At 49.9% G+C, this 26625-nt stretch overlaps 1 protein-coding gene across 2 annotated transcripts in view; it reads left to right on the top strand.

Annotated features, from left to right (window-relative positions):
* CPNE5 (copine 5) overlaps window positions 1-26625 on the top strand; it is a 63750-nt gene that overhangs the window by 23744 nt on the left and 13381 nt on the right. Inside the window, exons 4-9 of one of the 2 annotated variants that reach the window (XM_028479759.1) lie at window positions 17788-17891; window positions 19365-19404; window positions 19619-19695; window positions 20636-20695; window positions 22835-22885; window positions 23172-23235. In XM_028479759.1, coding sequence (XP_028335560.1) covers window positions 17788-17891; window positions 19365-19404; window positions 19619-19695; window positions 20636-20695; window positions 22835-22885; window positions 23172-23235 — 396 coding nt within the window. The remainder of the gene's footprint in view (window positions 1-17787; window positions 17892-19364; window positions 19405-19618; window positions 19696-20635; window positions 20696-22834; window positions 22886-23171; window positions 23236-26625) is intronic. The other variant, XM_028479760.1, reaches the window with a different exon arrangement.

Here is a 26625-nt window from a genome sequence, read left to right as displayed (position 1 = left end):
CAGCAGCTTCTCTTGTTGTGGAGCACAGGCTCTAGGTGCGCAGGCTTCAGTAGTTGTGGCATGCGGGCTCTAGAGCTCAGGCTCAGTAGTTGTGGCGCACGGGCTTAGTTGCTCTGCAGCATGTGGGATCTTCCCAGACCAGGGCTCGAACCCGTGTCCCCTGCATTGGCAGGCAGATTCTTAACCACTATGCCACAAGGGAAGTCCCCCACATGTTCTTTCAATGTTTGAGGACAGCTCACATGGCCCTGTTAGTACACTTTGGGGCAGACCTAGAATGTGGCCATTTCTATCGAGTTCCTCTTTATATAACTGTCTCTTGTCCCTTTGCTAATCTGGGCACACTCCCTGGAACACACGTCCATTTGTCAATGTTCTTCCCAAAGTGTGTGTCCTGCACCATTCCCTTCTCCTGCTCAGAGCATCATGGGCTGACTCCCGCCTCACAGGGGCTTTGACTAGACAATCATGCATTCTGTGTGTTTGTTTCCAAGGGTTATATATCTATCGACATTACCTAGAATTCCACTGGCCTTTTTGGCGGGTGTCTTCGACTTACTTCATATTGAGCTTGGGGGCTCCTGTATCCTCCTCAAACAAGCTGCTATCCAAACAGAATTCCTCCAGCTCAGATTTGGCAGTTGAGTTTTTGAATCTAGATGTGAAATTTTACATTTATCTCTATTACATGTCATTTGGCAGATTCAGTCTGTTGTTACGGTCTGTGAAGATCACGTTGAATTACGATTGTGCATTCAGCATCTTGGTTCTGCCTCCTGGTCCTGGGTCAGCTGCAGTCATTGTCCACGCGAGTGATAGGGGTTGAATGGGATGGAGTGCTGTGGTCCTCCACTAGAGACCTTTTCCCAGATTGATCTCAGATATCTAGTTGACCTTTGGGGAGTGCTGTTCAGCCACCTAGGATCTACATAACTTTGTTATAACCCATCTCGTATTTCTGCGTCTGGTCCCTAAGGACGTCATGAATAACAGTCAAATACCTTGTCAGATGACGCCCTGAACTTGATGCCCATCCCAGCTCTGAGATTTACCACGTGACCTGGGTGAGGTATTTATCTTCTCCAAGTCTCATCTTACTCATCTGTAAAATGGGGTTAAGAGAGCTTCTTGGAAGGACTAACTAAGATAATGCTTGTGAAATGCCTGGAAATATCAACTGCAGTGTGCCATTGCCCAGCTCGGGCCCCTGGGCGCCCTTCACAGGGGGAACGGCCACACTTGAAGACCCTGGGAACTAAACCAACCCTGCCCGCACCAGGAACCTAGGAGCAACAGCCAACATTCTCAAATACTCAAGCTTCCTGGGAAACCCGAGTTCCCTCCTCAGCCTGGGGCTGTAGGACCTGATTTGCTCCAAGGAGTGAGGGCTTCCAGGGGGAGAGGGGCTTGAAGGGAAGCATCCCGACCCTGTGTGTGAGGAGTCCCTCATCAGGAGGGGCTCTTTCAGGAAAGACTGGACACAGGGATGTCATCCCTGTGTCGTGCCCAGAGCATTGTAGCATGGCATACCAGCCACCAAGATGGTGGCTGCGGATGGTGCAGGAGACCCACTCCCAGACTCTATGATGCCTTTGTCCCCTGCTGATGTTTATCCTGGGTATCTCCTCTCAGTCAGCCCACGAAACTCTGCCTCTCTGGTGGTGGCCTGTCTGCCTCCTGCCCCGTATCAGACCCCGACCATCCTCCCTGGCTCTGGCCCCATAGATCACCCCCAGGCTCATCCCCAAAGTATCCTTTTTAGCTCCTCCTGAACAGAAGAGGGCTTTTTCCTGTGGCTCTCCAAATGACAGCTCAGGAATTCACCCATTTCCCAAGGCTCTAAGACAAAACATCAACTTCTTAGCCTGGTGTTAGAGCCTCTCCCATTTGCGCTACCCTAAACATGGCCATAAGACAGGAACTACCATGGATTCAGCCCTTGCTGTGTGCTCTGCTGGCGCATCCCTAATGCTGCAGCCCACTGTGAGGAGATGTGATTGGCCCAGATCACAGGTAGGAACTGAGACGGGGAAAGCTGAAGCGGCTTGTGCAAGGCCACGCAGTTCATCAGTGTGGGGCTGGGACTCAATCTGTTATGAAGCCACCTAACCCTGGTTGGCCGTCCACAGCTGCCAGGCCTTTGGGACAGAGACCTGCGGCTTCCCACAGTCAGGAGTAGGTGCAGGCACATCTCTGCTTCCACTCAACTTCGACGCCAGGGCCTACACAACCGTGAAAGCAGGTCTCAGGCTGATTTCTGCCGCACGCACCTGTGAGTCAGATTGAACCGTATGAATCTGCAATTTGAAAATTATGGCAATTTCATATGGTCTAACAGTTAAGGTTAGACTCTAACCTAATATTAGTAAGTGACCCCTAGTCACACACCTGTCCTTACAAGCTCAGAGAGGTCCCTGGGCCTGCCTCTTGCCTGAAAGTCTTCTGAAAGTCAGCCGAGGGATGATGTTCCAGGGTTGGTAAGGATCAGGCCACAGCAGCCTCCATCTGTGAGAGAACCCAGGGGTATCATAAGCCCAGGCCCACTCCCAAGGCGTGAGCTCACTGGTCTCTGCAGATTCTCACTCCCTGCTTGTGCAAGTGCTTAAGTGCTTGTACAGCACTCCTAACCATCCAGGTGTCTCTCTACACCTTCCTGTTGGTTGTGAAAAATCATTGCTAACGTCCCTCTGTTAATAGGGCTCTCCAGTACCCAGGAGATAACGTATTAGAGGTGAGGCCTCCTAATTAGGGTCTTTCAAATGTAACTCCCACTCATAAGATGGATGAAACTCATTAAAAAATAATTTAAAATAATGTGTGACAGACAGTAGAACAAAACTCAAGCTGTTTGACTCCAGGCTTTTCCCTCCCTACCTCAGGGCCTGTTACCCGCTATCTTAGGGAGGAAGCTCTTCTTAGCTGTATCCCTCTCCCTGCATCCAAACACTCATAGCCCCCAGTCTGGCGTACTGTCCACCCTCACTCTATTCCTCCAGAGGAAATTCTCCACCATGCCCTTTCCTTTATCCAGCTCTGATCCACCTTAAGCTCTCTCTGAGCTCCCCAGACACCTCTGTCCCAGCAGCCAAGATTGCTCCCTGATAACTCTGATTAGTTAAGCTACTCAAAGAATCAACCAAGATGTATGGAAAATCTGTGTAACAACAGGCATCCTTTACTGAGTGCCTGCCATGTGTCCAGCATCTCATACTCATCATCCCTAATCCTTATAACAACTTTGCAGGCAGGTACAGATTATGCTCAGACCACGGAGGAGGGGTGGGGTCCTGGGCAGTTTTAAGAGTCAGACAAACCTGGGTTTGTTTCAGGACCCTGGTACTTAGAGATGTGTGGCCTAGTCACCTATCCCCTCTGAGCCTCAGATTCCTCACATGTAATATGGACAACTAACAATACTTACCTTCTGGATTGTCTAAGGACTTGAGATAACATAGGATAAGTTGGAGGAGCCAGGTAGCCACTTGGTAAAAGATAGCTCTTGTTAATAGATCACTGATGGTGCCAGGCAATGTACCAGGCAGTTTATACACTTTATCTCAGGTAACCCATTCTATAAATAGCAGTGTGGAGGCCAAGAGAAGGGAAGTAACTTAGGTAAGACACTGTGGTATCCTCCAGGGTGCAAAGATGTAGCAGGGAGGTCCCTGCCCTCAGAGAACTTACAGGGAGCTGGGGAGAATAGACACATATATAGAAGGATTCATTTATTTTTTTAAAATTTATTTTATTTATTTTTATTTTTTGGCTGTGTTGGGTCTTCGTTGCTGCACGCAGGCTTTCTCTAGTTGCGGCGAGCGGTGGCTTCTCTTGTTGCGGACCACGGGCTCTAGGCTCGCAGGCTTCAGTAGTTGCAGCATGTGGGCTCGGTAGTTGCGGCTCATGGGCTCTAGAACGCAGGCTCAGTACTTGTGGCGTATGGGATTAGTTGCTCTGTGACATGTGGGATCTTCCTGGACCAGGGCTTGAACTCGTGTCCCCTGCATTGGCAGGCAGATTCTTAACCACTGCGCCACAAGGGAAGCCCTATAGAAGGATTTAAAAGCCTCATTTATTCATCTTGTTGAGGGTGTTGGAACAGATCCTCTCTGAGGCCCCAAGTTCCAGAGCACAACTAGTCCAAGAGCCTCCCAAGTAGTTTTTAGACATGAATTCTCAGCACTTCACAGCAGGGAGAGATCAGAGGGCTAGGGAGGCTTCCAGGGGGAGACAGCATCATACTTGGGACTTGAAGGATGGTGGGAGGAGGAAAGGGCATTCCAGGAATGGGACCCGACATGAGCAAAACCTGGGGGTGGGAATGGCCTGCATGTCCATGAGCTAGCTGGCTGTGACTCGGTCCAACTGCAGCCCAGTGTGTGCTGGAGGGAGGTTAGAGATCAGCTCCAGAGGGGAGGGTGGCGCCCCCCTGGGAGCCCTGTTGGGAGTATGTGGTCTTAGATTTTATCACGGTTTCCAGAATCAGTAGTCAGGGAACTGGCATTTATTGAGCACATACTATATGCCATACACTGATCCAGGCACACAGTGGAGAACAAGACAGGCAGAGTCCATGCTCTGGAGAGGCTTAGTGTAGTCAGCAAAGAAATTGGATAATTTCAGGTACTGGTTGATCAGTGCTGTGAAAAAGATAAGATAGTGTGTTGAGATAGTGACCTGGGAGAAGGGAGCTGCTTTAGTTAAAGGGGCGTCAGGGGAGGCCCTGCTGAGGGGCTGGTGACACAAGTTGAGCCCCAAGTGGTGCCATGCATTAGTCTGGGGGTGGGGAGGTTCCAGGCAGAGGGAACAGCAAGTGCACAGGCCCCAAGGTGGGAACAAGCTCTTTTTGTCATCAAAGGACCAAAAGAAAGACTGGTACAGTTTGAGTGGTGTGAATAATAAAGACAGTGGGCCGTATGGTCACAGAGGTTGCACGGGCAGATCCTGCAGGGCTTTGTAGGCCATGTAGGAGTTCAGACACTGCTCTAAGTGTGATGAGAAGCTATTTGAGGGTTTTGAGCAGGGGAGTGATGTAGCCTGGTTTATGTTTCAGAAAGATAACTCTGTCCTCTATGTGCAGAGCAGATTGCAGGGGAAAAGGCAGCCTCAGGAAGACAATTTGCAGTGTTTGTGGAGCTCCTGGGATGAGATGGGGTGGGCAAGGGCAGTGGGGATCCGCTTGATCCAATGGCCAAGAGTTTAAATGTGAAATGAAATGATCTTCCGCCCACTAGGCTGTGAGCCCAGTTGGGATCCCTGATGACCAGCACAGGACCTGGCCCCCGTCATAAAATGTTGACCTTTATCAAAAGATTTAAAGTAACGAATGGACTGTTAATTGTTGCTAAAGCCCAAAGCAGGAGGCAAGCCTCGCTAGGAGGTGGATTCCCAGGCCAGCATGGGGTTGGCTTTCCAGACTCTCCCCTTTTTGCAGAGAGGAGTCTGCCTCTGCAAAGAAAGGTCTCTCTTGAGCCTTGGGTCCCTTGGGCAGCCTTTAGTGGTTTTTGCTCTTGTCACACAGCTGAATTTCCAGGGCCTTGACTCCCTGTCATCAGGAGCAGGCAGTCTGGGACCAAGGCCTTACTTCAGGGACCAGGTGAGTCCACAGGTACCTGTTCCCAGTTTTAAGGTTAGGGCTTTAGAACCTGCTTACAATGTCCCTTCAAATCCTGACTTTTCCACTTCCCATAACCTCCCTCAGTCCTAGTTTTTTCATCAGCAAAATGGGACCCTGGGACCCTGATGCCTGCTCATTGTGCTGTGATGGGACGTAATGACAGAATCACCTCAGTGCCTTGTGGTGCTCAATACTTTAAATGTTATTATTATTGACAGAATCACCTCAGTGCCTTGTGGTGCTCAATACTTTAAATGTTATTATTATTCAATACAGTCAGACAAAGCCATGAGGCGGCTCTGTCCCCATCCTGCTGATCCTTAATAGGAGGATGACTGACATTCCTACTACCCATGCAGTCTCCACATCAGCAGCACCGTGTGATCTGCCTTGGCCCTCACCACATCCCAGATGAGGAAGCAGTTGGCTGGAGGGGTCCTTGCTTCGCCCAGCGACTGCTAGCAAGTGGCAGAGCTGGGGTGTGATGTGGTCTTGAGTCTGAGTCTGGGCTCCTCTCATCTGCCCAGGCCACTGACTTTCAAAATGGGCTTTTCTGGCTCCAGGGTTTGATGTGGTGCCTCAGGGGCCACCTGTGAATTTGTGTGTGGCTCCTGCCACCCCTTCCCCCATTCAGCCAGAGGTGTTTGTTAGTTCTGTGTGATACATTCGACAGGAGCCTAAGATTCCCTTTAAAGAAAGGAGTCTGCCTTTCTAGTAAACCCCGAGGATCTAGGCCAGTTCCCTTGGTAGCTGATAAATCTATTTACTCTTTGGCGTTAGTGTCCAGGCACACTTCATAGCTGCAGCTGAACTGTCGAGAGCGTGGGCTCTGAAGTCAAGGTAACTGGGTCCAAATCCAGGCCACCACCTTCCCAGCTGGGGCGCTTAGGCAAATGCTTAGGCTCAAAAGCCTGCTGTGAAGATTAAAGGAGTTAATTCATGTAAAGGGCCTGGCACGTAGAGAATGCTCAGTAATGGCTCTTCCTATAAGAAGCCCTTAAGTGAGAAACCACCGATGCTATCATTTCACTGATGGTGTATAAGGAAGGAACCACTGATGCTATCGTTTCAGACGTCTTGATGCCATTTGATAGGAACCATAGACATTTTGGGGTGTGCTGGGGGACAGGTGCTATTGTGGCAGGCTTTCTCAGGCTCCCCCATTCCCCCAAAAGTGCTGCAGCCAGACCCAAGGTTCAGCCGCTCAGGCAGGACCAGAAGGACAAGCCAGTGGAGAGAGTTTTGCCAGCAGGTTGGCAGCCAGGCTTATTGGTAAAAGGGCCACTCCCCCAGGAGCTGGGACAATTTAACAGATTATCTGGAACAATGGCTAATTAGGAACTAAGCTTTTTGGAAGGAAGTCTTTTATTATAAAGCTTGATAAAATTTCACAGGCCACTGCTGGTGTCTGGGGCCAGAACAGGAACCTTCTCTGTCCAGGCCTGAGCACTGGGAAGGCCGTTGGAGCCTCAGGTCCCCCATCTCCACCTCTGCTCTTCCTCACCTAGAGGCCTTGACAAAACAGGAAATGGTCTGGGAGGCCACCAGGCCACAGAAGTCATGGTTCGCTCTGTGTGCCTTTAGGTAAGCCCCATGCTTTCTCTGGGCCTCGTTTTCCTTACTCTCCAAGGAAGAGATGGCCACAGGATCCTAGACCCCTCCCGTGAGAGAGCCTGAGAGAAATTTCCAGACCCAAGACGGTGGTGGACCTGGCATGGGACTTCTGTGCCCCTCCCCACAACCCATGCCCTCCTGCCTGATGCCCAGACCTCTGGCCATTCTCCCCAGCCCTGGACACCCACCCAGTCCCCTATTCCCAGAGCCAAGCAGATTCCCTCGTCCTATTTGTATTTGAGTCAGATAGATTTCTGGCCTCTAATTTTAATCCCAGTGAACATGATTCATGAGGGTCCAGGGGCTGGGCTCTGCAGCAAGACGTTAGAATCTGCCATTAAGGAGCCATCAGTAATATATGAAAATTATAGGGGAGCTCCGGCTGGGGAAGGGTGGGCAGCTTGGAGGTAGAGAGCAGCCTGTCAGCTCTGGCCTCCTTCTGTCCTGGCCAGCACAGTCACTGGGGGCTTCGCAGCTCGGGGGGAAGGTCTCTGAGGCTTCATCCAGCTGTAATTTGTAAAAAGGCAAGAGCTGCTTAAATCAGGGGCCGTTAGGATTGTTCAGGCTTGCAGAGCCACCCACTCACTACTGAGGCAGGGGATCGCGGTGAACACTGTGATCCTGTCACTCCTGGGAGCCCTGGCCCTCCCCCCGGGCCTCCTGGAGCTCTGTTTCTTCATCCGTAAAATGGGGATGATAATAAAATCATCTCCATGGGGGTCAGTGGGGGGTTAAATGAGATCATGAATGTGTGGAAGTGTTGTGAAGATGAGAAGTCACGATACAAAGCAGAAGGAGGAGGAGGATTTGATGGAAGGGAGAAACCTGGGAGAGGGGTGCATAGACAGGCTTCTGGGACAAGAGGGCACTGCTCAGAGCCAGAGCCCCGCCTGGCCTGGGCTCTTGTCACCGCCCGTTTCCTAATCAGCTATGTGACCTCTGTCAGAGCACCATCCCCGCTTCCCTGCCTCTCTTTTCTCGTTGGTTGAGAGGATTTGGTTCCTTCAGGCCCTAAAATCTTCAGTTCTGAGTCAACTTGTTAGTCAATGAATGTTCACAGAAATCATAGGAAGGACCAGGACTGTGTGTGTGTGTGTGTGTGTGTGTGTGTGTGTGTGTGTGTGTGTGTGTGTGTAGGGGTTAGAGGTGGGGTGGGGGTTGAGCAGAGGGATAGATCAGGGGTGCTCACCTGTGCCACCTGACCTGTAGAACCACCCAATTCCACAGGAAGAATTAACCAGGTGGAAGGGACAGTCAGCACTGAAGAAGTTCAGAGGTTGGGCTGGGGTAAAGACTGATAGGACATAGTCCCAGCCTCATTCACAGTATTAACCTCTTATTGGTGAGTGACTCGATCAACTCCTAATTGATTAGGAGCCAGAATGCCTGAGTTTGAATCCTGTTCCTTCCACCCATTAGCTGTGTGACCTTGGGCGAGTCACTCAGTCTCTCTGAGCCTTATCTTAGTTTACTTTTCTGTAAAATGAAGATGATAATAGTACTGCCTCATAAGGTTATTATGAATATTAAATGAGTTAATATATGGAAAACACTTAGCACCTGGCACCTGGTAGGGCTTGGTGACAGTTGTTACCAGTATTGAAGCCCAACTGTGCAGCAGATGCTTTGTGCAGCCTTTCATGCACATTTCCCTCTAGCCTTCCCCTGGAGAAGGAAGGATGTTCTGTTTTAGCAATGGGGAAATGCACCTTCTGAGGGGTTACCCAGGTGGTCTCACAAAGATAATAAGTAACAGAACCCTGGCCAGTGGGGTTCCTGGGCCACTGGCCTGGCTACCCCTCTGCACCTCCCTGGCTCCAGCCCCCAGTGCCCACCCCACCAGCCATGGGCATCTGTGGGGAGTTGACCGACATGTTGGGAGACATCCCTGAGCTGCTTGCTGTCACTGCCCCCAGCAAGTGGGTTGTGAGGAAGAAGAAGAGGACCAGATTTTAGAAATCTGGAAGCAACAGAGAGAGCCTCTTCCCAGGCTGCCTTTGTTCTGCATCTCCAGTGTCTGAGCTGGGGATGAGTGGGCCAAGGGCACCACTCCCCCCATTCTCACTAGCAGCCTCCTTGCCCAAGGGCTCCTCCTGCCTTCCCTTTCCTGCAGTGGCCAGAGTGAATTTTCTTCTCTAGGCCTGGGTGGTGGAGCAAAATTTACACATTCTACTGCCTTTTTTCTAACTGAGGCCTGGGGCATTGCTAGGTGTTGAGGGGAGCCCACAGGGAGGGCAGAGCCTTGATCTTAATGGAGGAGCTAGTTTGTAAGAGCAAAGGGCCAGCCCTGAATTTTCCCCTCAGCCTTACCCTGTATGTGGAAGTTATTTGGAGAGAAACCACACAGAACTGGGACCTCCAGGGGACTTAAGCACAGAGGACCCCTTTAGATGGAGGATAGAAACCTTCTCAGGCATGGAAGGTGGGTAGGAAATGTTAGCGGTTAGGGCCAGGAGCATCTCAGAGACAGGGCTGAGTTCAGAGACTTGGGAGATATATACTTCCTGGGTGGCTGGACCAGGGTTTGGGATTTATAAAGAACCAGAGTGTGGAATCACAAATTTACAGAGCATGTTTTATGTCCCAGGCTCTCTTCTAAGTATATTACATACACTAAATCATTTAAGCCTCCAACAACTCTATAAAGTGTGGATAAATGGTTATTTCCATTTTATGGAAGAGGAAACTAAGGTAGAGAGGTGAAGGTGTTGCAGGAAGGGGGACCCCTTCCAGGGCCCAAGGGTGGGCTCTTGTCTAACATTCGGAAATTGTCTGAGGAGACACACACGCTGACAAAGCAAAAGACTTTATTGGGATGGGGCGCCTGGGTGGAGGGCAGCAGGATAAGGGAACCCAGGAGAACTGCTCTGCCATGTGGCTCACAGTCTCAGGTTTTATGGTAATGGGGTTAGTTTCCAGGTTGTCTCTGGCCAGTCATCTTGCTTGGCCCAGATTTGGTCTGACTCAGGGTCCTTCCTGGTGGTGCGTGCATCTCTCAGCCAAGATGGATTCCAGCAAAAGGATTCTGGGAGGTTAGTAGGACATATTATGGGCTGGCATCTCCCCTCTCTCCTTGGCCCCTCCCACATTCTCCCAGTTAGTTTTCAGTAGCAGCACCATGTTCCTTATCAGGACCTGCTGTTGTGAGAAACTTATGCAAGTGGTTATCATGGTGCCTGGCCAAGGTGGGCAGTTTCAGTCAACTGGTTCCCTAACAAAGGGATTTGGCCAAGGTCACACAGCCAGTGAATAGCAGAGCCAGGATTTGAAACCAGGAAGCCTGGCCTCAGACTGCTCTATTAACTACTTCACTTTACTGCCTTATGTGGGAACCCCTAAGATCTGCCTTCCAAAGCTAGAATTAGTGGTTCTTAAAGCTTTCTGAAGACATGCTTCCCTTTGAGAAATTGATGAAAACCATGGCTTCTCTCCCCAGAAAATGAGGACATGTACAGATATTTGCATTCAATTTCAGGGTGTCACAGCCCACTCAGAGCTGGTTCTAATCTGGCAGTTGCCCTTCCCTGCTGGGCTCTCTGGCATCTGTGTGGATGGGGCCGGGATGGCTACTTTCTACAAAGCAGAGGCTGTGGTGAGAGCCCTGGACCCTGAGAGTCCCCACCAAGGCCCACAGGTAGGATGGCTGGGCTGGGACCCTGCATCCCAGAGGGCTGTCACAGACCTTGGGTACCTAGGCTGCATGGGTAGGAGTCACACACTTTACTGGTGACATGAATGTTACCATGTCTAAGAAGAATGGAGTGGGGGTGGGGACCGTTCTTGGTTTGTGTTCAGGTGAGTTGGAAATGGTATGAGTGTGTGAATGTGTTTGTGAGAGAGAAAATATATCAGTCAGGGTCCCAGCAGGAAAGAGAATTCTACTCAGTTGTTTTCACTGAAGAGATTTAATAGATTTCTTTCAAAGGTACGCGGGTGAGGTTGAGGACACCCACAGGGACAGTGCAGCACTCAGGGCCTGGCAACAACAGGGAGCTGTTTCCACCCAGGCTTGAAGGGGCAGTGGGAGGAGACAATGTTATTGTGTGTGAGTGAGAGGTGAGCGTGGTGGTGGGCGTGGGGGGAGCAGCCCCTCCCAGAACCATGGTGCTGAGACTGGGCCAGAGACAGGAAATAGCCCACATTCTCTCATCTCCCGTCTCCCATCTGCCATCTGCCAGTGCCTCCCACTGGCCAAACCCACCTGGAACCCACAGAGCAAGGGAACCAGGTGATGGAGTTTGACGGGAAACAATCTCCTGGAATGTAAAGCAGGACGGAGAAGGAGCTGGGCAGGGTGAGGCGGCAGCAGGAGACTCTCCAGCACGGAGAACAAGCCTCCAAATCAGTCTAGGACTAACTGCCAGCCCAGTGCCCCCTGCAGGTCAGGAGGCCCATGTCTTGACACAGGCTTGCCCCTTCCCCGCCTTGTAGTTGGATGTGGGAAGGGAAGACCTTACTGCCTGACCTGGGTTCTCAATCCCAGCCCTGCACTGGCCCTTGTCCCAGGGCAGTTTGGCGGGACAGCTGCCCACCTGCCCCCATAAATCTCGGCTTCTGTGTGTAGCACAGCCCCTGGGAGCCACTTAATTTAGTCCTCAAAGAAGTTTCAAGTCTGCCTCCCCTTTGAGGGTCTCGCTCAAACTGATGATATGTAATTAATGCTGCTTAATTGATATTCTTGGGACTTAGTCATAGGGGTTTTAGGAACCCTTGGGAGCATCTTTCATGACATGTCAGGAGCTTTTCCCACTGGGTTTTGTTGCCAGGGACAAGAAGTAAGCTTTTCAGAGGGTGAATACCCTAATTTCCAGGCTTATTTCTCATTTGTACTTTCTCCTCTCTGGGAGGCTGTCCCAGCCCCTGGGGTCAAAGTCCCCTCACCTCCCCTACTGCTCAGCCCCTTCCCCAATTTCACACCACAGCCTCCCCAGTCCACACTTGCCACCTACCCAACAATTCTGTAGGGTTCTCTGCATCAGAATCACTTGGTAAAACAAAGCAGATTTTGGGCTTCCCTGCAGCTTTGTTAATCAGAGAATTCCTGTGCCTACCAGTGTTTGGTGGTCTGTGCCCCAGACTTGAGCAGTGTCAGGCCCCCTCCCATCCTTAGAGACCAAGTGTGGACAAAGGGCTTCAGAATGGAATGGAGGGAGGGACAGGCCCTTCCAGGGACCTGGAAGGGCGTTCAGGGCTGGCTTGGCTCAAGATTACGAGTGGTGAGGGGTTAACCTACCTTCCCCTCCTCCCCAAGCCCCCCTTAGCAGAGTCAGATCTCGTGCCTTTGCGTGCTTCCCGCTGCTAAAACCTCATCTCTCCAAGTCCCTTCTGGCTTGAAATCTCCAATTCTCTATGTAGAAGGAAATACAACCAAATTAATTTTTTCTTTTTTTAAAAAAAAAAACATCAGTTCAGCTGTGTTCTGACCGTCATTAATAGGGGTATAAATTGGGTCTGGCACGGACCCAGTGGCTTCTTGGATTTTTAAAATCCAAGTTTTCACATTTTTTTCCTTTGTTATTAGCCCAAGTAATGAAGGGTATAAAACATCTTTAGTAAGTCTCTGGGTTTAAGATTTCATTCCCAGTAGTTTAGGATGTGCATACATGTTAATTACCCCTGGTCCTGGTAATTTATCACCTCCCAGCCAGGCTCACTTGTCCCCTTTCCTGCTCTAGGAGATATTAGGTGCCCTTGGAGTCCCCCTCCGTGTCCTGTTTCCAGGGGAACTCCATTTTCTTCTCCAGCAGAGATCAATCTCTAGGGAATTCCCTCCTATTGAGCTTCAAGTGCCATTTTAAAAGCAGCGCTGTCATCTTCCTTAATGGGTGTTTTCCTTGGAGTCTCTGCCGGGAGTGGAGGGAGATGGAAGGCTGAACAAAGGAATACTTGCCCCTTCTGGGCTGGGGTTTGTATAAAATCCTGCCGGAGGGATTTTTTTTTTATTGTGTTTGAGAGAGAAAGGCAGTGCATTGAGGAGGAAGTAGGTCCCTTTCTTAAGAGAGGATTCTCTCGAACCTGGGTGTTTTCCTGGAATAGTCTACATTCTAGAAAGCTATTAGGAGAAATTTTCTTTGCATCTGAAGACACACGGGATTAAGAATTAGAAAGGGCAGGAGAGGAAAATGCAGGAACTCTTTTGCAACCAGGGTTATAAGATCGTTATGGAATTTGTGGGGTGGGGCTGGAACCCAGTCTTATTCAACTCAATGTCCTTCCCATGGCCTTGCACACAGGGAGGCTTCTATAAATGCTTGTGAAGTAAACCTCATCTTTATTTGGCTTTCATAATGCTTGAGGACTCTTGGCAGTTAGACGAAGTAAAAATATAATGAGCCTTGGGGAGTATCTCTGTGCTTCCTAGATGAGATGCTGCCCGATTCATGAGTCATTTAATAAAGCCAATTAGATCTTCAAATTTAAATATATATAAAATGAGCTTTGGAGTTAGACATTCTTAGGTTTAGATCCCAGCTGTGCCTAGCCTAGCTGTGTGAGCTTGGGCAAGTCACTTATCCTCTCTGATTTTCAGTTTGCTCACTTGTAAAATGGGTAAATGGTCACAGGGTTTTTGTGAGAATTGAATGAGATAATTCAATGATCCACTTGATCTACTAAGCAGTCAGTAAGGGGCTCAGTAAATGTTAGTTTTCTTCCTTCGTCCTACCATGTACCTACTGAGAATCTGTGGTTCTCAACTCCATCTGCATCTTAGAATCATGTAGGAAACTTTTTTAAAATACAGTTGTTCAAAGACCCCACCCATTGAGATTCGGATTTAATTGGCCCGTGGTAGTGCTTGAGCATGGATGGGTTTTTTTGTTTGTTTTGCCGCTCCTCATGGCTCGTGGGATTTTAATTCCCCTACCAGGGACTGAACCCTCACCCTCGGCAGTGAAAGCGCGGAGTCCTAACCACTGGACCTCCAGGGAATTCCAAGCATGGGTATTTTAAAAAATCTCCTGTTAAAGGATAATTTTTTTTTTAAATATAAAATCACGATTCCCGTAGAAATATAAAATGAACACACGGCAAAGATTTATTCAACTTATTAATCAATGAGGGACCCAGAAAGATGTTATAACTGGTTCAAATAATTCCAACAACACACACATATATGAAATCAGGAATGCTGAAATGAATTTACAAATAGCTGCAAAATTGTTCTGTATCCACAGGGTAATAATCAAATAATCAATTGCATTCCACTTACGAAAATCCATTTGCATTTCTATGGATAAAATCATCTGCATTACTCTATGCTTTCTATAATTTACAGAGTTGTAAAGTAGCTCAGAGATAATGAACGGTGCAGACCTCTATGAAATCAGATACCTGGACTAGTATGCGAAACAGGATGCCCAGTGATCTGCTTTTTTGTACATTTTAATAACTTTCACACTTCCCCAGCCAGGGGGGAGCACCCTGCCTTAGACCTTTGTATATAGTTCTGTTAACAGTGTCGTCACACTGTATTGTAGTTATTTGTGTTTGAGTTGTCCCACCTATGATAGAGAAGTCCTTAAGTACAGGATTCGTGTTCTATTTATGTTTGTAACCCAGCACCCACCACACTGCCTGGCCTACTTTATAAGTGCTTAAAAACTGTTGAATTCATAATTGAATTTAATTGGATAACTCTAAGAAGCAAGCAGAACGAGTATTATTCTCCGTCTTCTGATGAGGAAACTGAGGCTTTGAAAGTCTCCGATCAAGTCACACAATCAATCAGCTTGTGATGAAGCTGGGACTCAAACCCTCTCATCGATTTCCTCATTCAACCTTACTTCATTCAACAATGAGTACCTACTGTATACCAGTCACTGGGAGCAGTGGGCTTCTGCTGTCCTTGCCCTCAGGACCTTATATGTAGGGCAACATGGCTTAGGGAACGTGAGCCAGAATGCCTGGGTTGTGCCTTGAAGTCAGCAATTATTAGCCATGTGACCCTGGACAAATTACTTGGCTTTTTGGTGCTTTCATTTTCTCATCCATAAAATAGGGAAGCCTGCCATAAAAGGATTAAATAAGGTAATAACGGTGTGAAGTGTTTACTGCAGCTGCTGGTGCTATAATCATGTGGGACTGTGAGCCTGTGACTCTGTTAAACACTGTGTCAGGTCCTGAGCTGCAAAGATGAGGAAAACTTGGATCCCCCCCATTGCTTGAGAAGCTCAGTCTAGTGGGATGGAAAGAGTAGATCATTATTAGGTCTTGTGATGAGTGCAGCCCTAGGGATATGAGGAGGATTATGGGAGTGCAAAGGAAGGGGTGGGAGTTGGAGAGCTGGACTTTCGGGGAGCTGAGTCCTTAAGCATTAGCGATTGGTGTACCTGGGGTACCTGCCAGGAGGTGGCTATTGCAGTGATTGAGGCGAGAAAATGAAGAGTGCTGACCAAGGCCACGGCAGAGAAGGCAGGGAGAGGGGAGAGATTTAGCTGATGAAATTGACGGGAATGAGAGATTGATTCGCTGTGGGCCTGAGGGCAGGAAGGTGCCAAATCTAGTGCTCCCCAGATGACCCCACACTGCTCTGGGTGGGAGGTTCTCTTTGCAGGTTTCTAACTTACTTCGGGGGAGAAGGGGACACCTAGCTATGTCCCAGACAACTGGAAACATGTTAAGAATGATTGACAACCTATTTAAAATATTTTCATTTTGTCTGCCTGTCTTGTTTAGTTTGGGGAATATCATGCCCTACCATCATGGAGTGTACAGTGCTTTTACACTTTATCTTTTAGACCCATGTCCCTTTTTAAAAATAAAATCTCACCAAAAATATCTAGTGGATTGAAGACGTAAAAGAGCTGCTTTGATGGAACTGGTAGCCCAGAACGGTGCCCACACTGCACCCCCTCCATGACATGGGAAGGCTCCTGGGAGCTCCCAGCCCTGTGGACCACAGTCTAGCCCAGTGGTTCTCCAAGGGAGGTCCCTGCACCAGCAACATCAGTGTCACCTGCATTTTTAGAAGTACAGATCCTGGGCTTCCCTGGTGGCGCAGTGGTTAAGAATCCACCTGCCAGTGCAGGGGACATGGGTTCGAGCCCTGGTCTGGGAGGATCCCACGTGCCGCGGAGCAACTGAGCCCGTACGCTGCAGCTGCTGAGCCCGCGTGCCACAGCTACTGAAGACCCCGTGCTCCGCAACAAGAGAGGCTTCCGTGATGAGAGGCCTGCACACCACAACAAAGAGTGGCCCCCGCTCGCCGCAACTAGAGAAAGCCCGTGCGCAGCAACGAAGACCCAACGCAGCCAAAAATAAATAAATAAAATAAATAAATTTATTAAAAAAAAAAAAAAAGTACAGATTCTTAGCCCTCATCCTAAACCCACTGAATCAGAACCTACAATCTATGTTTTAACAAACCCTTTAAGTAATTCTCATGCCCAGAAATGGGGAGTGACTTGCCTTAAGTCATTCAGGGAGTTTAATGGGGTTTAATTATTGAGTGTCCAGTGTGTGCCAAACTCTAGTGTATATGTTGCAGGGGTTACCAAGACAGTTAAGTCTCTGAATTAGTTATGCATTGCTGAGTAACAGATTAGCCCACAGCTTAGCCACTTAAACAACAGGGTCATGGATCTGGGTGTAGCTCTGTGGAATCCTTTATGTCAGGGTCTCTCACAAGGCTGTAGTCAGGGTGTTGGCCAGGGCCTCAGTCTTCTCAAGGTTCAGCTGGGGCAGGATCCACTTCTAAGTTCACTCAGTGGTCTTTGGTAAGATTTAGATTCTCAGGGGTGGGTTGGCTGATAGCCTTGGTTCTTTGCCACATGGGCCTCTCCATAGGGCAGCTCACATCATGGCATGTGGCTTCATCAAAGTGAGCAAGCAAGAGAGAGAGGGCACCCAAGACGGAAGCCATAGTCGTTTATAACATAACCTTGGAAGTGACTTGTGCTCTAGTCCAGTCTTCATTAGAAGTGAGTCACTAGCTCCAGCCCGCATTCCAGGGGAGGGGATCACACAAGGGCATGAATACCAAGAGATGGGACTTTCAAAGATCCCACAGTCCCTGTCTCTGCCTTGCATTTACAATTGGGGCATCAAATCAATACACACCTAATGCGGAATCAGTCAGAGAAGGAAGGTGGTCATAGAGGTGGCACAAGTTCAGTGGTGGCTCAGAGGGAAGTAATTCTCTGGTTAGAGGAATCAGGAAGGTTTCCTGGAGGAGGCGGCATTAACAACAGACCTTGAAGGAGTGGAGGATGTGCCATTGGCTGAGAAGGGGAGGCCAGGTGGAGGACACAGCCTAGGCAAAGGCAGTGAGGTGAGCAAGTGAAGGGCCTGCTCAGGTATCCAGGTATCAAAACGATCTCACTTGAGTGGAGCCTATATAGAGAGAGGGAGAATAAAGTGACAATGGAGATTGGAGCCATAGGTGGACGGCTTCCCCTGTTAGATGTGGGAGCTCTCCCCTTGATGCGGGGGTGGGAGCAGGAGCTGGGAGAGGCATGGCTTCCATCATTACCGGGTTCAGGACTGAAGGGCTTCGAGCCCAGCGCTCCCCTGTTCCACCAGCCTGGCCGTGAGATCCACCCCCGCATCTCCTCTTGTAGTTCGGACGCACTGAAGTCATCGACAACACACTGAATCCCGACTTTGTGCGCAAATTCATCGTGGATTACTTCTTCGAGGAGAAGCAGAACCTCCGTTTTGACCTGTAAGTAGAAGATCGTGCTGAGGATGGAGCTGGGGAAGGAACCATGGATGGGAGGTGGGGCTACAGGACCTGTGGTGGGGTGGGAGTTTCCTCACTAGGGAAGGTACGGGGGAGCTGTGATAGTAGAGGAACCCAGGGTTGGCCTAGGATAAAAGTGACAATTAGCTGAATCCAGCCCCACCTTCATCAGGAGGTGGAAAGGAGGTGGGGAGGGGGAACAAAGGCACCCCCCCCATTTGTCTCAGTGTGGGAGGGTGCTGGGCAAGCTAACTGATTCGGAGTGGGGGTTGAGGAAAGATCTTGGGGGCAACCCAGCTCTAATTCTGGGGAGCCTTTTTCCCCCACAGCTCCCCATTGACCTCTCCCTCTGTCAAGCTTGTTCTGGGAGAGGGTCCCCTCCAGTTTCCCCTCCTGCAGAGGTAACTTGGCTGATGGGGCTCAAAGCATCTGTGTGTTTATGACAAAGATGCAGAGTGCCCCTCTCCTGAGGTTGAGGATGATGGTGGGATTTTAGTCTGATGACCAGGTGGAGGAGGGGTGTTTTGTTGTTTTTCCGGGGTCTAGGGTGATTAGAAAGGACTGTGCCCTAGAGAATTGTGGACTGAGTGGGGAAGAAAAGAGGGGTTGGCACCTGAGAGAGCAAAGGAAACAAATGCAGTGAAAGGAAATGACTTTGGAGGCAGCAATAGGAGGACTTGAGGCCCAGAGCAATCAATGCAGCCCATTGTAAGGAAGTCACCTGGTGACACTCTGGAGAGAGAAAGTGCTCAGGGAAGGGGCCTGGCACAATGACAGCTGCCCCTCAGTAGGAGTTGTCTGTACCTAGAATGACTGTTTGGCTGCAGAGATGGCCAATGTGAGTAGAGGCAGGATGCAGGAGGGAAGGGCTGCAGGTGAGGCTGTGGGTGAGCCAGCCCCAGGTGAAGAGAGGTGCCCAGCTGCAGGATCAGCTGCCTGTGGCGGGCTGAGGTACAGGTATTCATCCCTCCCTCTTTCTTGAGTGCCCAGGCCTGAGGGCAGGTTGGGCAGGCCTGGGGAAAAGGGAACAATCAGGGAAGGTCAAAGGCAAGATACTGAAGTCCGAGGGCAGCTGAGGCTTAGCTGGGAAGATGGGAGAACAGTCAGTGAAGAGCAGGGTGGCTCGGGTACCTGTGAACCAGCCAGGGTGGCAGAGCAAGTTTATTTCATTTTTTTCAATTTTTAACGAGGCATAACTTATATATAGTGAAGTGCCCAAATCTTAATAGCACTATCCCGATGATGCATTTTGATATCCATTTACCACCCAGGTCAAGCGACACACTAGCACCTTAGAAAGCTCCCATTTGCATCTCCCTGCTATTACTCCCAGAAATATCCACTGTGTTGGTGCCTGGTTTTGGGGGAGCAGGGGTCCTGTCTCAGCTCAAGAAACCAGGCAATTTGGGGCAGGATGCCCCAGCTGCCTTCACCATCTCTCTGTGTTCCCTGCAGATATGATGTTGACTCCAAGAGTCCTGATTTATCCAAACACGTGAGTTCTGCCAGTGCCTGCCCAGCAATTCTGAAAGTCTCTTAAATGCCAAACTCTGAGTTGGCCTTGGGCTTCACTGTGACACAGAATGTGTCTGATGCTGCATCCTGTCATTTCAGAGCCCTCATACTTCCAGGGGTGGGGTGATGGGGGAGGTGGGATGGCTGTGAGCAGAGTGGGTGACAGTGGTTTTTTCTGTACCCTGGATGTGCAGGATTTTCTGGGCCAGGCCTTCTGCACCCTTGGAGAGATTGTGGGGTCCCCTGGGAGCCGCCTGGAGAAGTCCCTCACGTAAGTGTTCAGGGGAGTGGGACCTGTCTGGTTTGCTTCCTCAGTGATGGGCCAACTTCCTGTTCATCCTTGCTGAGGGCTGGCTCAGGGGAGGGACAAAGCAGTCAGCCAGTCATTAACAGACAATCGGAAATAAGGAGACCTCGTGGGCCTTGCCCTTGCAGGACTTTTAACCCAGTTATCTTGGAGAACAGGGAGTAAACTTATGTTTGGGGGCTCTGAAGTTTATAAAGTTTGGGGTCCCGGGAGTGAGTTTGTATCTACCCCTCTCAGCTCCCCACTGCATGGATCAAATGCACATGAGTTATTTGGCTCTGTGCTGTCCCCTGACCCACCTTTGGTGGAGGGACACACCTTCAAGAGGGATCAAGGAAGACTTGGGATAGCGAATGGGTAGTGGGAGGAGCCTTAAAGGGTAAGCAGGATCTAAAATGTCGAGATGCTGGGTGTTGGTGAAGGAGGGGGATCTACTCTCCCCACTGAAGACACATGAAGTTTTCATGTGTCTAAGTCTAGTTGTCTCCCAGGCTAGACCTGTGAACGGCTCCCTTTCATTGGGCATCTGTTCTGAACCAGACAGTCTTGTCTCCATGGCCTCATGTGATTATCTCAGCAATCTCCCCATTTCACAGCCCGAACACTGAGGCTCAAAGAGGTAGAGCAGAGGTTCTCAAACTGTAGCAGGCATCAGCATCACCTGGAGGGCTTGTTTAGTACAGACTAGGCGACCACACTTTGAGAACCCCTGGGGTGGAGCTACCCAGGGCTTCACAACAAGGTTTGGGAAGAAGACCTCTCCTTCCTCTGGCCTGTGGCTCTTGGTCCTGTTTTGATGTTTGACCCAGAATAGAAACCTGTCTCCAAGAATCTAGATGCTGAGTGCTCTGGCCTCTCAGGACGGGGATACTCAGCTCATGACCTGCTCTGTCTCTCTCCACAGAATAGGAGCATTCAGCCTGAATTCCAGGACAGGCAAACCCATGCCAGCTGTATCCAACGGGTAGGCCACCAGACATCTCTAGCTCTGGAGTCCTCAGACATTCAGCCAGCTCTGCAGAGGGGGCCTCAGAGTCCTGGCCCAGTCCCTACTCCTACCACTGTGCCTTCAGCCCTGGTCAGGGACACAGAGAGGGTCCTGGGTCCCTCCTAAAGTGGCACTTTGGGCCACTCCGCAGCTGTCCCTCCCTCCATCCAGGCTAGAGCTCCAGCATCCCCAGCCCCAGTGGCTCATAGGACTTCAGGGAGCAGGGTGGGGCTTAGAGGTAGGGGCTGTTTCTGGGAATCAGGAGGGGCTGGGCACTCTTCCTTCCCTTCCTCTCCCCCGGCCAGTTTTCTTCCACCTCCCACCTCCTCTAACCCTTCCCCTCTCTTCTCTTCATCTCCTCCCCATCTTCTTCTCCATTGCTTCCACTGCTGGATGTCAGCCTGCTCACAGAGTAGGTTCCGCTAAATCCTTACTCTCTGCATTTGCTTACCTGTGGTGGGCTGGCCTTGTTCCTCCAGCCCCCACCCTGAACATCTGCTTTTGGCTGGCCTCACGCAGATATGGCAACCAAGACCCTCCCACTCTTGCCCTTTCCTCTCCTGGTTGGAGAAAGGGTCCTCACCTGGCAGGGGTGGGGGAGCCAGGGTAGGGAGCATCTGCTTGGAGGACCAGCCTGGAGGTGCCTCTGGAGACAAGCACTTTGGATGAGTAAGCAAAGCTCCACTGGCCTTTGCAGAGGGCTCCTAGAAGTTGGGGTCCCAGCACCTGGACTGGCCACCAGACTAGCGGGATGTAGGGAAGAGGCCTTCAGGGGACCCAGGGATGCTCACAGCCCAGGAAGTATATGGATGCTAATTTATAAGAAGAGTAGAGAAGCAGCAATTGGAGAGGGAGCAGGAGTCAGAGACAGAAACAGAAAGGGAAAGCAAGAAAGACCAGAGGGAGGGAGGGAGGGAAGGAGAGGGAGAGAGAGAGAGAGGCCGAGCCAGCGGGTGGGAGCAGCTTGGGGCTTGAGAGCGTGGAAGGAAAGATTTGGAAATAGAAGAGGGGCTAAGAGGCAAAGAGAGGAGCAGATGGAGAACCATTGGACAGAGGAGGCTGGTGTGAGGATTCTATCTCCCTGGTCAAACAAATCAATCTTTACTAGCAAGGAGGGCCAGATTGGGGGGCGGGGGAGGGAGGGAGGGGCTTTGGGTTACTCAGCTCAGCTGCCCATGTCTAGGGGGACAAGCTGTCAGGCACCACCACCTGCCTATGGCAGGAGAACCTCGAGATGCAGCCCCTGCTCTGCTCACCTGATTTGGAGAGATTTGGGCTGTCTCATCAGCCCTCAGGGCCGGCTCCCATGCCTCCCCTGTTTGAGAACCTCTCCCTTTAAAAGCTGGCACTGGGGAGAGCTCCATCCGTGGTTCTCAAAATGTGATCCACAGTCAACATGCTGGTGGCCCTGAGGCTGGCCCAAGTGTGGGGCTGGATTTTATCAGCTTTGCACAATTGTAAAGGAAACCGGGCAGGGAGAGAAATGGTGCTCTTGAGGGCCTTCTCTGTGCCAGGCACTGTGTGTGTGCATATTAGTTAGTAAAATGGATGCTACAATTACACCCATTTTATGGGCCAGGAAACTGAGACTCAGAGAGGTATAGTAGTGAGCCCAAAGTCACACAGCTACTGGACAACATGCCATTTTCTTCTCCCTCCCAGTGGCCCCTGGCTGCACTGGGACCCCCCTGGGTTCGTCCTAAACAATCGGAGTGGGATGGGCTGGTGCCTGGGGGAGGGGGCCCTCCTGATCAAAGGAAGAGGTAGTGCAGATCCCCTGGGTAGAGCTCCACCCTGGGAATTGCCCTCCTAGAGGGGATTCTCTGGGTGGGCTGACTTCATGTCCTGGTTGCCCCCCTCACAGAGGAGGCACATGGTTGGCCGGGATCTCTCTCCCCCAGAGAGACCCCAGCCAAGAAGTTTAAGGGGAGGGAGCCATGGGAGAGGGCCCGGCAAGCTGCCACCAAGAGTATACCAGTCCTCCTGCTTTACCCCCTCTTACTGCTCTCCCACCTACAATGAATCAGAGTGGCTCAGAGCTGGAATGTTCCAGGACTCTGGGGATCAGCTGGGTGCAGGGTGGGGTGGCTAGCCCACGAGGTCTTTTGCCCACAGAAGTGGTCTTTGGATGGAAAGTTTGAGGACCACTGGTCTGGAAGCCTCCGGGTGAGTCTGGATGCTTTTCCAATTCTAGGACTTTCACTGCAGACAGTACCCTTCTTGGCGGGCTCTTGGGGAGCAGGGGGTGGGGCAGCTCCAGGCCTGGCGGCCTGGCCCAGGAAGCAGTGCCCTAGGCCACAGGAGACTGTGTCTTCTTAGGGGCTTTGGGGCAGATCTGCTGGATGGTTGGGGGGGGGCGGGAGGTGGATGAAGAGGGCTGATTCAGGGAGAGTTCAGGCTTGTGGCTCTGTCTTTGTCTGACTTTGCATTCTTTCATCTTCTCCTCTCCCAGTGGTGTCCCAGGGAAGAAATGTGGCACCATCATCCTGTCCGCTGAGGAGCTCAGCAACTGCAGGGTGAGTGGGAGAGGGACTCCAGGACAGGACCTGGTGGGGGTGGGGATGAAGCAGTGACAGAGAGCAAGCTGGCCTCTCTGTGACCGTTGTGTGTCGTGGGAGGGACTGGGGGAAGACAGGGCTCCTCAGTCTGACCTGGCTGTCATAGAAGTCCACAACATCGGACCTAGAAGGTGTCTTCCCTTTTTACAGCTGAGCTGAGGCCCAGAGACAGGAGGAAACTCGCCCACAGTCACAGCAGCAGAGCTGGGCTGGGAGCCCTGGTCCACTCCCCATCATGGCCACCGCTCACTTGTCCTTGAGCCAAGACTGCCTTGGCACTGACACTGGCAACAGAGGGGCCTTTTCTTGGAGCCTGGGCGCTTGGCATTTAGTTGTCATTTTTCACTTTTAGTTCTGGAGTAGGGTGACACCCCTGCATGGGGCTGAGGGAGAGAGAGTATGTGGTGTGTGTGTGTGTGTGTGTGTGTGTGTGTGTGTGTGTGTGTGTGTGTGTGTGTGTTGGGAAGCCAGAGTCTGCAATCCTAGGCAGCCCTTGGTTTTGCTTCTTCTGTGGGACTGTGGAAAAGAAGGAGATGGGGACAGCTGGCAGGTAGCCGAGCACCTAAGAAGGGGCTCAGGGGACCCAATAGCTAATAATGCTGATAAAATGCAGTAATGATGATAGTTTCTGTCTGTCAGTGTCTGGGCATTTTACATGTTATCACTACTTCTGACAACAATCCTAAGAGGTAGGGTAACCATTGTTATTCCCATTTTATGAATGAGGAAAGTGAGGTTCAGAGAGGCTAATCACCTGTTCAAGGATAATAAGTGGTAGAGAGCCAGGGTTCTAATCCAGGTCAGCCCGATTCTGAAACCCAGGCTTATTCCCCTAAACTACCCAGGCTTGCATGCCCCTTAGGTTAATTAGGAGCCACAGGTGAGAACATAGGAGGAGAAAAGGAGGAGACAGCGACAGTGTGAGTACAAGACCAATTCTGGGGTAACCTGGGAACTCAGCTTCCTATGGGGCTGGATCCAGCTCAGATTAGAGGGCCTGGGAGGGATGAGGAGAAACAGCATTTTCTGACCTTCCTGGGAAGGCAGTATAAAGCTATTGTATCCAGTAGCTATCAGTATTTACCGTATTAGAAGTTAAAATTGAGGGACTTCCCTGGCAGTCCAGTGGTTAAGACTCCGCGCTTCCACTGTAGGGGGCGCAGGTTCAATCCCTAGTTGGGGAACTGAGATCCCACATGCGGTGGCACAGTGCTGCCAAAAAAAAAAAAAAAAAAGAAAAGAAAAGAAATTTAAATTATGTATTAATTCATTTAAAAATAACAGTAGTTTAACCCATTAGAGGTTAACAGAAGCAACATCTTTTCTGAAAAATAACTATATTTTCCAAAATAAAAGTCATTTATTGAGAAGAGTGCTTTGCTTTATATTAAAAAAAATCACTTTAACGTCTGGCTTAACAGAAGAGCTGGATTTTCATATCAGCTTCTGCAGTCAATCTGTTGTGATATCACTGTTGGATAACTTCTAGAAAACTCCATGTCTTAATGAGCATTATTATGAAAATAGCTTTGGCCTCGTGGACTCCCTTGGGGGTTCCTGGTCCATACTTTGAGAAAGAACTACTGGTATGTATGGAGGTATAAATTGTTAACCAATATTAATTAAGTGATTACTCTGAGACACACACTGTGCTAAGTGGTATATAGTATCAGTTTATTTATCTGATGTATTATAATATGTAATGTAATCCGTAGAATGATGTATTATAATATCTGATGTATTATGGTCCTCATTTTACAGAGAGGTTAAGGGACCTGCCCAAGGTCACACAGCCACTGAGTAGAAGAGATGTGAGCCCAGGCAGTCTAGTCCTAGAGCCAGGGTCTTTAATGACTAGGCTGAAGTGTCCCAAACTCTGCTTTCAGGGGCTTCCAGTTGGAGAATAAGACACAAAATTGTTAGGACAGGGCACTATAATAATGACCAAATCATCTCAAACACAGTTGCTCAATCTGGTTTCTCTACTTGTCTGTTTACCTCAGTGGGTCTGGAGGAACTTGACCGCAGGACCAAACCTCCTCCTCATATACACCCAGCAGAGGGCGTGGCGTGCAGTAGGTGATCACAGGGCTTCTTTCGTCAATCTGTGATTGAATGAATAGGAAGCACAAACCAAATGTTTAGTAGCAGGTGATGATGAAAACGCCTATGCCTATATATGCTGGTGACCTCAACGCTGTTAGATTCCCAACAAGGGAGAGAATGCAGCTGATGCGTAGACTAGAGCTTCTGTTCAAGCTTCCTGAGCCTCAGTTTCCCCACATGTATGCTGGGGCTGATAGGGTGGCTGTGAGGATTAAAGGAGATTGTGAAGGTGACTGTGCCTAGCAGGGGCTGGGCTCCTAGTGGGTGTCTGGGAAAGGTTGAATCTGAATTCCCTGAAGCCTAGATTCAGTTTGCCCCCATGCTTATAACTCAGTCGGTGACTTCCTCCCTAGTTTATAATTAAATAAAGTAATGTAAGTGAAAGTGCTTTGGAAATTCTAAAGCTCTAGACAATGCTGGGTGCTGTTATTGGTCTAGTTTTCCGGGATTGGTAAACAGTCTGAGTTTAATAACCCTTAGGCTCTGCCTCCTCCTCCTCCTTCCGCACTCCTCCCTTCCCCTCCTTCATCCAGGGATGACAGCAGTTTCTTTGATTTAAGCTGTTTCAGAGCAAGTGGGGGTTGGGGGGGGGCTCCTTCCCTTCCTCTTGATATTGTCAGCTCCTTTTCTTTTGGGGCATCTTTGACTGATGTCTTTCCCTAGAATACTTGCAAGGAAAAGAGACTAATTCCCAGCATCTGGCTGAATTAAAATGATTACATCTGAACGGCTTTGCTTCTGTCGTTCCAGCATTCAGTAGGAGGATCAAAGGAAGAGGGTGGAGTCTGAGAGATGGTTTTTCACCAGAGCAGGGCTTCCTGCTCAAATGGATATATTCTGCCAAAGCAGACAAACCCTCCCTTCATCCATGGGGATGGTGTGGGCGGGCAGGGACCAGCAAAGGATTAGAGTAGACTCCAGCGGGTCACCAGCGTGCTTTGATGGGTTATAAAAAAAACCCTTCTCATCTGGAATTTAAATACCAAGAAAGTTCCAACAATCCGAATTTGATCCAAAATATTATTCAGTGATACTTGATGTTGACAACGACGAGTTACTCTCCTGAAGGGGCTCTGAATGACCAAAGAGTACATTATGCTCATCAGTAAAACAATGATTTTTCCGTGTAATACTGAGCAATATTTGCATAGTCCTCACAGTTGACCAAGACTCTCATGTTAACAATCTATCTGATTGTCACCATGGGGCTCAGGGCTGGGTAGGTGTGAGTAACCCAGTGCA

Source organism: Physeter macrocephalus, chromosome 18 (assembly GCF_002837175.3).
Source record: "Physeter macrocephalus isolate SW-GA chromosome 18, ASM283717v5, whole genome shotgun sequence".
NCBI lineage: Eukaryota > Metazoa > Chordata > Mammalia > Artiodactyla > Physeteridae > Physeter > Physeter macrocephalus.
Note: the sequence above shows the minus strand (reverse complement) of the source record. Positions and strands in the feature narration are given on the sequence as shown.